Here is an 18402-nt window from a genome sequence, read left to right as displayed (position 1 = left end):
GGCCTATTTGTAGGTTCTCCAAACTACTCAAATTTTCTGCTACCAGTTCTCCAGAACCTGTCAGAACTGGCTGAATACCACTTCTGAACTACAGGTCTGGAAAATTGATTAAAAAGGTCAATTCCTGGCATCTGATGGATATGGATGTTTTCCTGAACTCGTGGAGAGATTTCCCCACGTTTCCCATCAATAGTGTCTATTGATGACACTATTAATACCTTGGATACTGACCCAGAGATGGCCCAAACTGACCCGATTAAACCTTTGGTTTACTAGGGAGTTGACAGCTATGACGTACAGGATATGGAACATTAACTGCAGTTTAAGTGAAGAATGCTTTAGGATGGATCAGATTGAACATGGCGGGAGACCCTTTGCAATCCTATTTCACTTCAACATCCACTATTCTTTAATAGAAAAGGCATCTTTCCCCAATAGCAACAGTAGATGCCTGGACTTTAGTACATTGCAGATTTGCAGTAGGTTTAACTTATAGCACTTGTATTTGTAGACATAATAGACTTAGTTTGCATTTTATAAATATAGAATTAATTTCTCCTTATTCTTCTCCCCTCTTTCTCAGAACATGGGGGTTTGCTATATATACAAACTGGTAATTTTTGTGTCTATAGGGCCATAATAGAGAAAATGAAACCTTGACCCATTTTACAAAAAAATAATCTCCCAAGTCATCTCCTGTACCAATTCTCAGCTTTGTTTTGTCTTCCTCTTAGACGTGCATATAAAGAGACTGGTATCTTACCTATCTAGGTCATAAAGGGTATGTGAATTCTCTGTTGTCACTTCTACTCCTGCTTCCTTAGCCAATTTCACTATAGCTGCATCTCTCTCTTTTCCAAAAGGCTCTGAGTCATATTCAAAAGTGAGATGGGTCACCCCCCATTCCTGTAAAAAAAAAAAAGCAGGAAATATTAGATAAATACAAAAACAGACCGTTTAAATGTGGTAGTAATATTCAAAACAAAATAATGACAAAAATCCAACCGCAAAACAAGGGAAAAATCCTTTTCTAAAGATTTGCAAATAGTATTTCAAAATTCTCCCATGACTCTCTTTGTTTCTTTTTTATAATTTTTATTAAAGAGTTTTAAAAAAGAAAACAAAAACTAATGCAAACGTATATAAAGTAAGAAAAAGAAAACAATCAAAGAGAAATCTAAAAGTGCAAGAGGAAAAAAGTAAAGTACAAAATAATGAAAAAAGATACAAAAAAGTAGCTTCCAATAATCTTTGCAGCAGTTATAAGTACAATTATATATTTATTCTTCTTTCTATGATCATCTATAAAGATTTAGATGTTTAATAATCAAAACCATAAATCATAAGTTCATTTTTTTCTGAAATGAACGCAAAATGTCCATAAGGGGTTTCCAATTAGCCATAAACATAGATATTGACTTTTCTCTAATCAGAGAAGTTGATTTAGCCATCAGCAGATTCCTTCGTCTTCAACAATCATTTCTCCATTGTGAGTACTGATGAATCTTTGTACATACAATAATCTCACTGAAATTATCATGTGTAAAAACAAAGTACAATGACTTTTCCCCAACCGTTTGTCCATCACAAAAGAAAGATATCAATTCGTTATCAATCTTTAAAATCCTCTAAATCAGTAGATTTATTTGAATGCAAAATTTTCTAGCTTTTTCACATGCCCACCAAATATCTTCTTTTTCCTTCTTCTTGTTCATATTTCCAATATAAATTTGAAGCACTTTTATATATTCTAGACAATTCCTCTGGTGATATACTGTAAACTGTTAAACATTTCTGAGTACCTTTCTCAGGTTATTCCTCTTGCATCAATTTCTCATGTCATATTGAACATTAAAGTTTAATAGCAACTTAAACAGAAGCCTGAGAGATGCACCAAAGACTTTAGGGAGTTTTATAAAGACCTGAGATCTCAATGCGTGCAGTCAGTTTAAAGAAATGATGAATATTGATGTTTAGCATTCTCTCTAAGAACAAATTTCATTTTGAAGCAAAAATGCCTATTTAAATGAATGTAGTGATAGTAAATATCACTTCCATAAATATGTAGAAGTCAATAAATTAAAATGACCAAGTTTGCAAGATATATGGAATCTTGGAAGCATAGGAGTAACAACATTCTAGAATACTGCATTCATTGCCTGATACAACAGCTTCCAAGCTCATATTGAATACTAAAGACCTGTACACATGTATAGGTATGTAGAATATTAGAATGTTAAATAACTTTTTAAAAGAATAATTTGCCCCAGCACAACACAATTCAGCCCAACTCAGTTCAAACACATACATTCCTCACGGTTAAACAACCTGGTACCCTTTTGTACTATAGGTTCCACAATACACTGTCTCTAGCCATGCTGGCTTCAGCTGATAGGTAATATCTGGAACATCTGAAAGATACCAGCTTGTCTGTCTCTGATCTACCTGGTGCAGATTGATGATGGGGACAGGTGTCTTTCCAGTATCACTAACACAGTCCATGTTAACTCTTAAAGGCAAGCCAGAAGCTTTAATTTTTAAATGAATCCAGGGCTATTGATGAAGTATTTAAGCTCCACACACCAGCCCAAACAGAAGAGGGTTAACAGACAGTAGAGGTTCCACTCTACACCCCTGACTGAAAGAAAATAAAGTCAGTTAGTGTATGTGAGCTTATTAAATCAATGGTTATAAGAGCCAAGGTGGCGCAGTGGTTAAATGCAGCACTGCAGGCTACTGCTAGATCAGCAGGTCAGCGGTTCAAATCTCACCGGCTCAGGGTTGACTCAGCCTTCCATCCTTCCGAGGTGGGTAAAATGAGGACCCAGATTGTTGGGGGCAATATGCTGACTCTCTGTAAACCGCTTAGAGAGGCCTGAAAGGCCTATGAAGCGGTATATAAGTCTACTGCTATTGCTATTGGTTAAGTAAAGTTGAATCATATAATGATGACCGTGCCTACTCACAAATAAAAAGCAAAATTATGGGGGAAGTTTAAGAAAACAGCCTCCTTAAACCATTAAACGCTCCCAAAGGATGCTTCCAGTACTGTAATACAGTGGTCTCCAATCTTGGCAACTTTAAGACTTGTGGACTTCAACTCCCAGATGGCTGAGGAACTCTGGGAGTTGAAGTCCACAGGTCTTAAAGTTGCCAAGGTTGGAGACCACTGCTGTAATAGATAGTTTCCACTATAGAGCATGAAAGCATCTCTGAGGCTGTCAACTCCCCATAACCATGGAGTCTTTTAGCTTTCTGTATACACTGAGGGAAAAAAAAAGAAGACATTGTCTTCTATTTCTAAACAATTATCGGTACTTTCAGATTCCTGTTTTAAGCTTACCAACAAAAATCCATGGTAGTAGTTTATTAGGTTCCTCTTTATAAGTTCATCTTATTTACATGGAAGTAATATAGCTATTATCAAATAATAGCAGCTGCTCGGCCTGGGCCCTGATAGAAGCCCATTACGTTGTGGGTAACTGACAAAATAGAGAGGATTGTCTTCCAGGCTGTTCTATCATCTTGGTTTTTAATTTTAATTTTTAACTTTTAATTCTACTTTGTTTTTTGCACTTTAAAATTTTTATTAATTGTAAGCTGCCCAGAGTTTCTGTATTGGTAAGAGGAGTGAGATTAGTCAGTCACAGAAATCCAATAAATAAATAAATAAATAATATAAATAATATAAACAAACAAACAAATAAATAAATAAGTAATGTTAATGCAGTTCTTTGCACCAACAAGTAAAGATAATCAACATGTGGTTTTCTAGAGAGGAGCTCTATTCCATTTCTTATTATCCTTGAATGCTGGCTGACAAATGCATATAACAATATCTAAAGTATCAGTGATTTGCCTATCTCTAAAATGTAGCAAGCAACAAGACACAGAAGGCTCATCAGACACTATCTCGTCAGCATTTCTAAAATGAAGATCACCTGTTTAATTTCTTCCACTAATGGTTGGCCAGTTTTCTATGTTTTTAGAAGAATGGTTGGATTAAACTAATCTCTGCTAAAATGGAGGACCACTTTGGGAGATGGACAAAGAAAATCCAACCTTATCGATTTTTTATGAATCGTCTACCTTTTTATTTCAACCAAGATATCTTTTTGGATTTCTCTGGGCTGAAGTTGGAAGCATGGTATTAAGTGGATGTTGTCCTACTTAATGAGTCGATCCTATAGCGCTGAGCCATGGAGTGTTATAAGTTTCCATTCCATCCCCCATGCTATTTATGAAGTCACCAGGTAAAATCACAAAGAAGTTCAACTGAGGCATGATAAGTAGATTAATTACATACATTCAGTTCTATTTCTTCCTGTAAGAGTCAGGTGAGACTGTGCTGATATTGGACCTCTGCCTTAGCAGAGCCAGATAAGGGGCAGTCAAACAAGATGAGATCCTTCAAAACAAGAGTAACTAGAGGGTACCTAAACGAGAGATAATTTGATTATTTTTAGATGGGTACATCTAAAGAGTACACATAAAGAAGGATAGTCTTAGATCCACTTTTGTAACTGAAAGCTGAGATAACAACTGCCTGGATTATGTTTGTCCAGTATACTGACTTGTTAAAATTATTCCTGTCTTTGCATTCCAGGCTGGGATGCTTTGGAAATGAAAAATGCTTTCTGTAATGCATTTATGTCAACCTGCACCAAAAGCCAACTTGAAAATTGCAGCTTGAATCAAATGTGATAGACTGAAGTTAATTTTAGTTCTCAGCAGTTCCTTTCTATTTACATGACTCATTCTTTGCACATACTGTATATAGTGTGAAGAAAATCAATATTGTATAGTCTATGATTTAGAGCAGTGATTCTCAAACCTGTGGTCCGCAATGTCGTCACAGGGGATCCAAAAAGACTTGAAGAAATGTTATGATTTAAATCTTGAATTAAGTCTTGGGGTCCAAGGCTATGATCCGTGGCCACAAAAAGTATTTAAAGCGGGTCAGTGATGAAGAAAACGTTGAGGACCACTGATGTAGAGTAGTGTTTCTCAGTCTTGGCAATTTTAAGACGTGTGGACTTCAACTCCCAGAATTCCCTATCCAGCTGGTGTGGGAGTTAGAATTCACACATCTTAAAGTTGCCAAGTCTGATAAACACTACTCTAAAGCATTAACTATACAGTATTGATTTACAAGTCTGAGAAACACTGTTATAGAACATTCAAAAGCAAGATAAAAGATTTCAAGAACATTTACAGCCCCTTCTACCTTTTTGGAGCATATCAGTGCTCAAAAACATTACCCTGATCAGTTAAGTACATGTAGGGCTTTACTTTTTATCTACAGGGAAAAAAACTCTCCACACTTTTAAAATATATACTAATATCTTCACCTTCTCAGCTCTGCATGCCTTTAATCTACACAAATACTCTAAAGAATCAACAGGAACATAGCTTTGACTCATGCAGAGACCAAACAATGGAAATACATTTTATAGTGATGCATACATACATTTGCCCTCAAGAAGCTCTGTGAAGTAAGTACACACATTTGATTAAACAGCTGCAATCATAGATGAGGAACAGTTGGGATGTATGTTGCCTTCTAATTAACACTTTTACATCCTTGCAGGAAGCAAGGAAGGATACAAGGGAAAGGGCTGGGAGGCAAAATGTAATTAAACTTCGTTCAATTCCTTCATATAATATAAATAGATAAGCATGCATGCAAGATAATATTTTAAGTGTTCTGGATATTTCACATTGTATCTAGTCCATAGATACAATTCAGTACAAGAACTGTGCATTTACTGAAAGTTAAAATGTTAGTCACATTGACACATTGTAAGAAAAAAAAAGAATGATCTAAATCTTTAACCCACTCATTTACATGTTTCTTAATCAAACAAATGGCATCATTAAAGCTCCTTTTTCTATTACTGGGGGCCAAAATAACCTTTTATAATCTCAGTCAGAATTAAAGTTAAGTAATTTTGAACTGGCATTTAACAAAACAGGGAATATTTCTGGAACAAATTTGAAAAAAAGCCTAACCAAAATAATTGGAGTACATACAGTATGTCACAATGTTAACTTAAATTTCCTGCTGGGCTAATAAGAAAACTCTGTAAGACAAAACATAAAAAAGCAAAACTGGAACCAAAAATACTAAGGTCAGGGTAAATATTGAAATTAATCTGAATGGCTTAATCCTATCCTATTCCCCACCACCCCAAGTATATTAAGAATAAGAAATAGCATAGCAAGTTTGCACTATAAGAATGAACACCAGTGGTAAAATTTGAAAAATGGAGACGCAACAGCTGTTAAAATGAATTCCTAAATTCCAATGAACTCCATTTATTATATAGAGAAAGGCTAGAAGGAAGAAGTATTTTCAGGAAAAAGTTAAAAGAGCCAATTTTTCTATTTTTGCAAATTTAATTTAATTTGAAAGATATCAATTCAATAGACTTTGGATCCAACAGACAGAATCTGTCCATACACTTATGGTTCTGATCAACCACATAGATTTTCCCCATGATATATGACTCTGTCCTACATTAAATGCTATGCACCATATTATGTTTGAATACATTTCACTTACCATTTTATGCATGTATAAATCTTACATAAACTCTTTTAATATGTAAAATCTCCCTTTTGCCATCAATGCATGTATGTAATGTATAAAATGCACAAAGTTCACAATATACTTTTGTAAAATCCGATTCCCATTTTCCACATGTGTAAAAGCCCACTCAGATTTAATAAATGTTCAGTCTTTAACAGACACCGCTTCCTCTCATAGTCCATTAAATCAAGGATTTACAGTACATATGACATCCACACCTATTTTCAGATATAACATGCCACAGAAAGGATCTGAATTAGTTTACCACTGAAAGAGGCAATATGGTTTCTCTAGAGATCTTAAACCCCTATGATATGTAATGCTAGCTAGTTTGATGGGAGCAATTATCCAGAACATCCCTATAAACTCTATTATATTTTACTTTGCCATATAATAAGAATGAATTAGGTCCTTTGTAACTTAATAAGCCAAGAAGCTTTTTTCCTAATGGAAGGAGAATAAAATACAAGTCAACTGACACCTTCATCATTGAAAAGTACTGTATGCAGCATCCCTGAAAGCTTAAGAGAGTTAAGCAATCATAGCTAATCATTACCCAAATTTATAGTTTATAACCAACCCATTACTGTTGGAAAATTTTCAAATTCTACATCAGAAGCATAATAGGAAAAAAGAGGGGAGTGAGTTCTGGGCTCACTTCCAACCTGTTACTATTGCAGTGTTATTAAAAATATTTGCTCCTAGGCTTTTAAGACAAGAAACTCTGGTAGTTTATACAACTGTGTATATATGCACTTAGGCAATTTTAATTCCTTTTCTGTCCTCCTCCTTCTTCTGTCTTATGATTTTGCCTAGCCCCATCACAAAAATAACATACCCATAACTGAATAGTCAAAACAATAGGCAAACTGTATCTATGTGCTAAAATGAAATTGAAGTACTTACGTTAGGCAGAATGAATATTTGAGAGATTATAATAAGAGCTTTTAATTTAATAAGAAAAATCCTTTCAACTGTTTAATAAAATATTCAATGTTTAGTATTTACTATTTTGAAATAAATTTAAAAATAATTCCTTTTTGAAAAATGCCCATTCTAATATACTCTCTTGAAAGCCCATCCTATTACTGGCATTTATTAGAATGCCACTACACAAAAACCATAAATCACCTCTATTCATGGAAGCATGAAAGAGAACAGCTGGCATATATAGAAGAGCCATATTATTATATATAAAGAGACAGGTATAGGTACCATGATTTTAATTCAAATTAAAAAAATAATAAAATATTAGTATTAGCAGTAGAGCTTAGATTTATTGTTAAAATGTTACAAGCAAATTACATTCTACCCAAACACAATTTTCAGACGTAGTTATAATCTTACTTTAAAGAGTCTTGGAAAAACATCAGTTGGCTGCCCTCGTACTACAAATAAACGGGAATTAAGTTTTCTTAAACTGTTGTCCAAATCTTCCAGAGACTGGAGCAAAAACCTAAAGAGAAGAAACAAAATGTAATCAGCAACTGTATCATCTTTGAGCTAGAATAGGTTATAAAACAAATGCTATAAGAACGACTGCTTCGTAGTTGAAAAGTATAATAACAAATCTAGAAAACCGGATTTATTCTGATTTGGTTTGGTTTTATTGGACTTATAGTATATGCCACCCTTCTCCCAAAGGACTCAGGGTGGCGTACAACATAAAAACACATATAACAAAAGGTAAAAAAAGATTAAATAGGAAATCCAATAACCTTCAATTGACAATTTAAATCAAATTTAGGGTGAAATTAAAATTAACAATTAAAATTAATAATTTAATTTATTCTGTTCAGCCAAGGCCAGCTTCTGTCACTCTCCTATTATTCTAAAGAAAATCAAGGCAGGGCAATCTTGAGTTTCTTTCTCATTCATTCAGTCACTCCTCCCTTTTAAAGCTAAACTGGTGTTTACATAACACCATACACGTTGACTACCATCTTCAAGGCCATCTCTGTACTCTTCTGCAAATTGTCTAGCAAGGCACAATTAAGAATCCCTTGCAAGCACCTCTTCTTTTTCCATACCTTTTCAAGAGTGAAAAAATGTAGAAGGAAAGGCAAAACCAAGTATTTTACATGGTAAGAAGGTTCTCAATCTGAAATAATGTCATAAAAAGTACTTCAGTGAGTAATTCATGCACACATATACCTATAAAATATGGTTCACATGAATATGATCCTAGAGTTCAGAGCTTATCGATTGATTCAGTTGTCTGGCCTCTTTCATTTATTTGAGGGGCTCCTCCTCTGCCTCCTGGCATGAAGGCAGGACACTAGAATGGATAACTATCTCAGCATATAGCAGCACAAGGATCTGTCTGCATTTTTTTTCATTGAAAGCCTAGGTTCACCGACAAAACCGCGAAGCCCTTATCCGCACCGACATAAGCGCGGAGGGCAAATCCGCGCCATCCAAAGCACTAAGGAAAAAGGCGACCCTAGCGCGACGACATAACCACGGAGGGCAAATCCGCGCCTTCTGAAGCACTCAGCACCCTAACCCTAACCCTAACCCTAACCCTAACCCTAACCCAAACCTAACCCTAAACCTAACCCTAAACCAAACCCCTAAACCTAATCCTAACCCTTACCTTAATTTAAATCGGCTTTCTGCCGCTGCGCTGTTTTAAAGCACACTTCTGTCACCACGCTATTGTCGCCGCGCTGTTGTCGCCATGGTGATGACGTCGCGGCTTTAGCGATTCGGTTTTGTCGCCGCTATTTTGACGAGCGTGGTTTTGTCGGGCCACGAAAGCCTACACTAGGTCTTTGAATTATATGCACAGACCATTCTCCAAAATATATATTTTTAAAAAACAACGTATGAGTCTAAGACCAAAATTAAAATGGTTTAAGTCAGTTTAAATTTAGGTCAAAATAGATTCTTTAAACTTCCGTAAAACCTGGGGTAGTAGGTTGATTCTTTAAGTTCCCAAAGATGACATCAAAAAAGATGACAAAAAGTTTTATTTTATTCCATCTAATGGTATCATCAACACCCACTATGGTTCTCAGAGGATGTTTCCCCCCCTTTTAAATTAAATAACACAGTAGTTCTTTGTTGGAATCCATTCCGGGTGTGTTTGTGCAGGGCAGTTTCTGCTGTCTGAAACACACATACACAGGGATGCAAAAACATTGCACCAGAAACATCTTTCCGGCCTAAACGGCCAGGACTCATGATGCAGCCTCATGTAACATGGACTATGTGAGCCAGCTACTCCCACACATGCCCTTTCTCCCCCCTATGCTGTGCTGTAACTTTCTATTCCTCCTTTCCCCTCCCAATGCCATGCAGCTTGTTGTCATATAACTCTTTGTGTAGGTGTGGCGGTCACCCATGACCCAGTGCATAACAGGGCATGTGCAGCCACACTGAACCACACAGGAAAGAACAAACTCCATAACATCCTAATATCCTGATAGTGCATAACATAACATCCTGATAGTACTCCATAACAAAACATCCTGACCAGGATTTGACTATATATAGACAGAACTTCCCTGAGCAGTAGATTAGCAATTGTACTTTGACAGGCTGTTTTTAATCACATGTTGATTGCTCCTGCTGCCTTTGTCCTATCTCAATAAAAGGGGCTACCAGACACCATTCTGGGTCGCTCCATCCCGAGAAAGATCATGTCCGTGTCTTTTCTCAACATTGGCCTCATGGACGAACCACGGGTACATCACATTTGGTAGCAGAGGATGGTTACTTCGCAGTTCTTATCTATAGAAAGTCTGTCCATCGCCACATTAGATTTTCTTGATTTATATTCCCATCAAAATATTCTTTGTCATGTTTGAAAATAAAAGGAAACATTTAAGCCATCTGTCAGGAATAAAATCAGAGGCTAAGGGGCATTTGTATATGTAAATTGTCCCATGTCAATGCATGTATCACTGCAAAGTTGAAATTTTGATTTATGCAGATTATCAGAAAAAATATTGTGATTCTATAAACTAGAAATGAAGGACTGTGTGCTGAGTGCTACAATTCTCCATGCAAGCAGCAAATACTATACATGTAATCGTCAACTTAAGACCAGAATTCAGTCCACAATTTGGGTTGTAAATTGTTGCAGTCATTAAGTAAGATACCCGTGTGATTGCCTTGCTCAATGACCACATTGTGGTTGTTAAACCGGGTGCCTCAGGGGACAGGGGAGGCCCCAGTGCTGGTATGTCCAAAGACTAGAAAAGTACCAAGCCTCACAATGTTCTGAAGGCTCTTTCTAGCCTTTGGAAAATAATAATAGTAATAGTGGTAATAGTAACAACAACAACAATGAATCAAAATAACATGAAGTATTAGTACCACTTTATAAAATCTTAGTAAGACCACACCTGGAATACTGCATCCAGTTTTGGTCACCAGACAATGAAAAAAGATGTTAAAACTTTGAAAAAACTGAAAGGAAGAGCAACTAAAAGTCTGGAGACTAAAACATATGAAGAATGGTTGCAGGAATTGGGTATTGGCTAGGCTAGAGAAAAGAAGGACTGGGGTGACATGATAGCAGTATTCCAGTATTTAAAGGGCTGTCAGTTGAGGACCCCCTGTAGTCACTTCTAGCTATTTCCTTCAATGGAAATGGAGAACTCTATTTTTTATAGCACTGGTGTTCTCCTAAGTTTTTTTTTCCAAAATCAGCAAGGATGAGAAGGATGAGTAAATTATGAAAAACTGAAAGAAAAAAAATCAATTATTTGTATCCTGCACAAGTCATTATACTTCTTGCTATATTCAAAATATAGAACATTCATTGTTTATTCCAGATGTTAGCCAGCCATTTGTTTCTCATGATATTTTTCTTGCTAAGAAAATCTATTTAAATTTGAAATCAACTCCTCTGAGAATACATAGATTTTTTTCTTCTGGCAAAAAAATGCAGAATAATCCTGCTCCACTTAATAAATGACTAAACTGGTATGAAAGAGCTAACCCATAATTTATACCCAGAATTTCATATGTAGAGACTCAATTAAGAGTATACTGAAAATAGCAGAACTAGTAGAACAAGAATCATCTTTAAGAAAGAAGGCAAAATCACACTACAACTTTTAGCTATGGAATGATGGACTTCTACTGCTGCTCCATCTCTCACTTTCATAGGTACAAAACTGAGAGATGACTTTAAAATGTGGTGGTATTCTTAAGGTGACCAGATTTTCAGATTGGAAAAAGGGGGACACCTTTGACCGGGGGGGGGGGGTTTGATTAAATTGTAACTGTTGCCAAACATCAAAATTTTGATCATGTGACCATGAGGATGCTGCAATGGTCACTAAGTGTGAAAATGGTTGCTAAGTGTGAAAATGGTCACTAAGTGTGAAAAATGGTCATCAGTCACTTTTTTCAATGCCATTGTAACTTTGGTCACTAAGCCCATTATACCACCTTTTTTGCCACAGTTCTTAAGTGAATAACTGCAGCTGGTATTTTGTATTTTGGATAGAATCTTTTTTTAAATAGCCTAAGACAATTTAAAAAAAGAATCCACACAGAATAAATTGAAGTAAAACATTTCAAACTATTCTTTCTATGCACAATATATTTCAAAGTATTGTGCATAGAATTTTTAAACATGGTTTCACTTCAATTTATTTTGGAGAGAATCTTTTTTTAAATAGTCTAAGACAATTTAAAAAAAGAATCCACATAGAATTTTAAAAAATCCTATGCACAATAAATAAAATATTATTTTAAAATACATTAAAAAAAATAAAAGAAAAAAACCCTAGCTCACTTACCAGCAGGCTTGCACTACAAGTCAACCCAGAATGATGTAGATGTTAATACAAAGAACTGAGCAAATTGAAACGGTGAAATTAGTCAGGGAAATATTTTTCAAAGAAACTTTGCCACCATTTTGGAGCAGACCTCCAACCTCTGTGCCCCTCCCCTCCAGAAAATCCAGGAAGTAACACTCACGACCTCTCTAGCCACGTGTTTCCTGGAGCTCTATGGTACTTGGTCATTTTTTCTTATAAAATGAGGTAAAAGGGGCACAGGGGGGGGTCCGTTTTGTTGCTTTAACGTTTTAATATCTTCAATGAAAGTACTGAGACAGAGAGAGAGAGGGATTAGACAGGGTGTCTTTTGTCTTGCCCCGGTTAGAATTTCTTAAGCAAATCCACTGGGCTTTCAACATGAAGCCAGAAAATCGGGAGTTTTTTAAAATGGCCCGGGACACGGAACAAATTGTTATAAAGCGTGATTGGCCCACTGAAATCGGGATGTCTGGTCACCTTAGGTATTCTGTGATATAGAAAAAACATATTCCTGCCTAGAAATTTTTTCCAAAACGCTTAGAATAGCTTAGAATAGAAGGTTAGAATAGAAGGTTATCAGTTCTCAACAAATGAAGTAGCAAACATGTGGAAAACTCTTAAAAATATAATCTCCATCCCATGCTGAAGGAAATCAACAACTGGCAGATGATCTGAATGTGTTTTACTATAGGTTTGACAGAAAACTACTGCCACCCATCTCCACAATGCCCATCTCAGACACATCAACATCAGCCAAGCCTCCTACAATCTATTCCATCCCATTGGGCTCACCACCTCTAGTGATTACAAGAATGAGGTGCAAGTTCTATTTCATAGACAAAAGTCAGGAAAAGCACCAGGCCCAGACAAGATAACTCCTTCTCGCTTAAAAGCTTGTGCTGACCACTGGCCTCCATCTTCACACCCATCTTTAACAAATTCCTAGAGATGTGCGATGTTCCTGCTTCAAATGCTCTACTATCATCCCAGTGCCAAAGAAACCCACCATCAAGAAACTGAACAACTTCAGACCAGTTGCTCTGACATTTGTTGTTATGAAGATCTTTGAAAGACTAGTGCTGGCCCACCCGAAAACCATCACGGATCCACTGTTAGACCCTTTACAATTTGCCTACCAAGCAAATAGATCTACAGATGATGCTGTTAATATGATTACTGTTAGACCCTTTACAATTTGCCTACCAAGCAAATAGATCTACAGATGATGCTGTTAATATGATTCTGCACTACACCCTACAACATCTCTCCAAAGACCTATGCAAGGGTCCTCTTTGTAGACTTCAGCTCAGCATTCAATACCATCATTCCGAATATTCTTCTAATTAAACTAAATCAGCTACCTGTACTCGACCACACTTATAAATGGATCGTAAGCTTCCTTACTTCAGACAGGAAGAAGCAGGTGAAGGTAGGCAAAATCACATCTGATACTTGTACAATTAGCACAGGAGCCCACCAAGGCTGTGCACTCTCTCCACTTCTCTTCTCTCTATATAACGATGACTGCATCTCAAAAGATCCCTCTGTTAAAGTACAGAAGCTTGCAGATGATACAACAGTGATTGATCTTATTCGAGACAACAATGAATCTGCATACAGATGGGAGGTTGAACAACTAGCCTTGTGGTGCAACCAGAACAGCCTTGAACTAAATATATTCAAAACTGTAGAAATGGTGGTAGATTTTAGGAGAAACCGTCCTATACTACCACCTCTTACAATACTAGATAACACAGTATCAATACTAGAGTCCTTCAAGTTTCTAGCCTCAAGACTTAAAATTGACACCTAACATCAAAAGCATCATCAAAAAAGCACAACAAAGAATGTTCTTTTTGCGCCAACTCAGAAAGCTCAAACTGCCCAAAGAGCTGCTGATTCAGTTCTACAGTTGAATTATTTTTTTTTGAAGAATTTTTTTTATTTTAATTGAACAAAAACACACAAAAAAGAATCATCCTTCATTACATCTACAGTTGAATTATTGAGTCTGTCATCTGCACCTCTATAACTGTCTGGTTACCTCTGCAACCCAACAAGACAGACACAGACTTCAGAGGATAATCAGAACAGCAGAAAAAACCATTACTGCTAACCTGCCTTCCATCGAAGACTTGTATACTGCATGAGTAAAAAAGAGGGCTGTGAAAATATCTACAGACCCCTCACATCCTGGACATAAATTATTTCAACTTCTACCCTCAAAACGATGCTATAGGGATCTGCACTATAGACACAAGGACAGTCCCCCCCCCCATGCCATCACTCTGCTAAACAACTAATTCCCACAACACTGACAAATTATCTAACAAGGCTGTATTACTATTTTTCTTCTCATCCTTACTAGTAACTATCTCTTCCCACTTACGGCTATATCCATATTATTTTTATTGTTTCCTACTATGATATCATTGTTTAAAAGTATCCTATGACTATCACTAAGTGTTGTATCTTATGATTCTTGATGAATATATTTTATTTTTTCTTTATGTACACTGAAAGCATATGCGCCAAAGACAAATTCCTTGTGTGTCCAATCACACTTGGGCAATAAAGAATTCAATTCAATTCAATTCTACTCTACTCTATTTTATTCGAATATGTATCAGTGGATAGAATTCGTTTCCAAGTAAACTGTTTATAAGCCTAAAAATATATAGACTCATTCCAGTTAATTCAGTAGCTTTGTATGGCATTTAACTGGTTCAAACTCAAAAAGTAAAAACAATGTGCTATATTTATATCCTGCCTAACTGGCTCTTTACCGGAGCTGCTTAAATGTGGCTCAAAATAATTTAATGCAGTCTACTAAGGACAAAGAAATAGGAGTAGCAGGTAAGTTAAGCATGTCCAAAGAACAGATTGGGGAGAGGGGGGGGGGGGAGGAGAATCTTACAGCTTAGATCCAAGCTACTTATAGAACTAACTTCTGCACATCCTGTTCAGCAGTTATTTTAGGTCATTGATGGGTTATCCTTCCTATGTCTTGTATGGATCCTTTTAAATCACTACCAAGTCATCTTCTTACATGGTAACACCTATGCTACAGAATAATTTGCAACAGGAATTGAAGCAAGCTCTTCTTGCCACAGTTTTGGATCCAGTTCTTAAAGCTATAGCATTCTTTAGAAACTGAATAAGTATATGAATACATATTCATTCAGCCTCTCTTGAGGCTTCTTCTGTAAGCCTCAAGAGAGTACCCCACGTAGTTGGCAAAACCACAAAAACAAGAATAGCATAGATTTCAGAAGGTAGTTTTAAAGTTAGTTTGAGATACAGAATCTTGAAAAGCGTAGGAGAAATTTCTCAGTCTTCAGTATAATGGATTAAGGAGAGCCGCTTCAAAACAATTTTTCTGGTCTGAGGTGCCTCTTCGGTGATAAAATATTCAGACACATCATCTCTCACTTCCCACAAACTTTCATACAGTGGGAATAAATATCAGGTGTGGCTCTTTCATAACATAATTGTCATACATGCAGATTGTTGTTCTTTCCTTACATGTCACTTTGAAATCTGTTGACATCTAGAAATCAAGAAATCACTGAACCAATATAGATGCATAACCTAAAGATCCAGGGACATATGCAACCTTAGAAAATTTTGGACAATGTTTTTTAAAAATCAAAGTTTAATTTTTAAATTGTAATTAATTAATTAATTAATTAAGTTAATTTTAGCCTGGCAGGAAGAAAATACTAAATATCTGACATGGGAATAATCCTATTAACTGTGTTTAATTTTAATTAAATGTACACTTACAGGGTATTAAAGCTTTTGTAAAGACTGAGAGACTGAGTGTGGAATATGGGTGGCAATGAAATACCGAGTAAGAGAATCTTGTGCAGCCCTGGAATAAGATTGTGTGATTCGTTTATTGACTAGGGCTGGTTTCCAGATGTCTGGTAGGCGGGAGGTATAATCACATTTATTCATGTTGTTGGAGGGTTTCTCTATTTCAATAGCTTGAACACTTCAAAAGATAATAATTATGGAAGCTATCGAAATAGAGAAACACCCCCACAACATGAATAAACGTGATGATACCTCCCGCCTACCAGACATCTGGAAACCAGCCCTAGTCAACAAACGAGTCCCAGCCACAAAAACCAACATAGGACCCAGAACAACACAGGACACCATCACCAATCACCCTCACCAAACATCAATTCCATCAACTAATCAAGATGTGACAACACAGCCAACCAATCCATTTAAAGCAACAAAGCCAACATTCCACACACCCCCACCTATATTTATAGAAAAATGGCAGTTCCGATCACGCTTTGCTCGCACAAACATGAAGCCAGAGGCACCAGCCTGAAGATAATGAGTGTGACCTCGTCGAAACATCGCCAAGATACTGTCAATCTCACACAGGAAAAGACCTGATACCCGTGAAAATCTACGAGAACACATACACACACACACGTGTGTGTGTGTGTATATATATATATATATATATATATATATATATATATATATATATATATATATATATGTGTGTGTGTGTGTGTGTGTGTGTGTGTGTGTCGTATTTGTGCTGATAAATAAATAAAGGGAGACTAGTATAGATCTATTTCAAGCTATTTAGCTCTCATCAGTTAGCCATACCCTTACTGGGATTTGAACTGGTGCTGTATTACATATTAGGCAGTTCTGTTAACCACTAAGCCACAAGTTTCTCCTCCTTTATCAGCTGAGCCAGGGAAATAGGTATGTATTTAGTATGCCTCCTCCCATATTTGGGCATGCCAGGTCTCGCATTAGGCATAAAAGCCAACTGGGCCAGTCACTTTCAGCCCAACTCAACTGACAGGCTTGTTGTTGTGAGCTTATTTAATTGCCTTCAGTTATTTATCAAAATAAAGGCAGGCTAGATAGGATAGACAGGTAGATCTGAAGCATCTCTACTACAGAACTGCTCAGCTCTCATATTCAAACACATTAAGCAAAGTTATACCCCTCCATCTCTCAAGCTTATTTGACTCAGGTGTCAATACAATCAAGGGTTCCAACAGGAACCAGACGCCAGGCATTTCTCCCGTGGAGCAAATATCACCCCTCTTCTCGGACCTCTCTGCACAGCAGCGGATCGCTGAAAGTGTCATCTTGCGCCGGCTTGCTATTTACTCCGGCGCGCTGCTCTCCTCCAAGCGAACCATCAATAAGGCTCTTCATCTCATCCTACTACACGATTCTCGACACGCGAGCGAGAAGTTAGCGAGGGTCAAAAGGGACCAGTAGACGAGGCAGGAGGGGAATTATAAGGCAGCAGGGTCCATTATTCACATTATTATTGCATTCAATAGGAAAACTATTGCATCGCGGCATTCAGGACGCACCCTCGACCCCCTCTCAAATTGCTGCGCTTATTTTAACAGATCGGTCACAGCAACGGCACTTAAGACTTATGCATACCGCTTTACAGTCCTTTCTAAGCGGTTTACAGTGTCAGCGTATTGCCCCCAACCATCTGGATCCTCATTTTACCGACCTAGAAAGACTGGCTGAGTTATGCACGAACTTTCCATTCGGAAGGGGCTGCGCTGCATGAACGTGACACTCGTGCCATATAACGCGCGGGTGGCAGAGCAACCTGACCCGCTCCAACCTAGGTCTCGGTTCCCCCATCCCACCCTCCAACTTGGCGGATGCGCAGGAGGAGCACCGGCCGCCTGACTCCACTCACCGCCAGCGGTTGATGCCCACCGCGGAGGACGCAGCGAACCAGGGGTCCAAGATGTAGATGCAACGCACGGAGGTCGCTTCTCGGATAGCCGCCTGCAAAGCAGGGTTGTCGTGAAGACGCAACCCCCGTCGGAACCAGTGGACGGAGCAGCCGCCGCGGCGCGGCCGAAGGACCGGACCGGACAAAGCAGCCATCGCCGACGCAGCCACCTCCGCAAAGGCAAGCTAGACTCTCCCGCAACTCCCCGGCATCTAAGCCGGCCCACCTCCTCTCCCGGTGCGTCAAGCCACTTGCCGAGCGGCTGCTCTTCTTCC

At 37.5% G+C, this 18402-nt stretch overlaps 1 protein-coding gene across 2 annotated transcripts in view; it reads right to left on the bottom strand.

The window, feature by feature from the left end:
- Positions 1-18402, bottom strand: part of CRY2 (cryptochrome circadian regulator 2) — a 42735-nt gene extending 24333 nt beyond the window's left edge. For both annotated transcript variants that reach the window (XM_087720066.1, XM_087720060.1), the window contains exons 1-3: positions 18089-18402; positions 7940-8048; positions 764-906 (exon numbers count right to left, since the gene is read on the bottom strand). In XM_087720066.1, coding sequence (XP_087576192.1) covers positions 764-906; positions 7940-8048; positions 18089-18282 — 446 coding nt within the window. In that variant the 5' untranslated portion in view covers positions 18283-18402. The remainder of the gene's footprint in view (positions 1-763; positions 907-7939; positions 8049-18088) is intronic.

Source organism: Thamnophis sirtalis, unplaced genomic scaffold, assembly GCF_051295495.1.
Source record: "Thamnophis sirtalis isolate CommonGarterSnake01/CBP01778 unplaced genomic scaffold, rThaSir2_p1.2 scaffold_1, whole genome shotgun sequence".
In the NCBI taxonomy this organism is placed as follows: Eukaryota; Metazoa; Chordata; class Lepidosauria; order Squamata; family Natricidae; genus Thamnophis; species Thamnophis sirtalis.
Note: the sequence above shows the minus strand (reverse complement) of the source record. Positions and strands in the feature narration are given on the sequence as shown.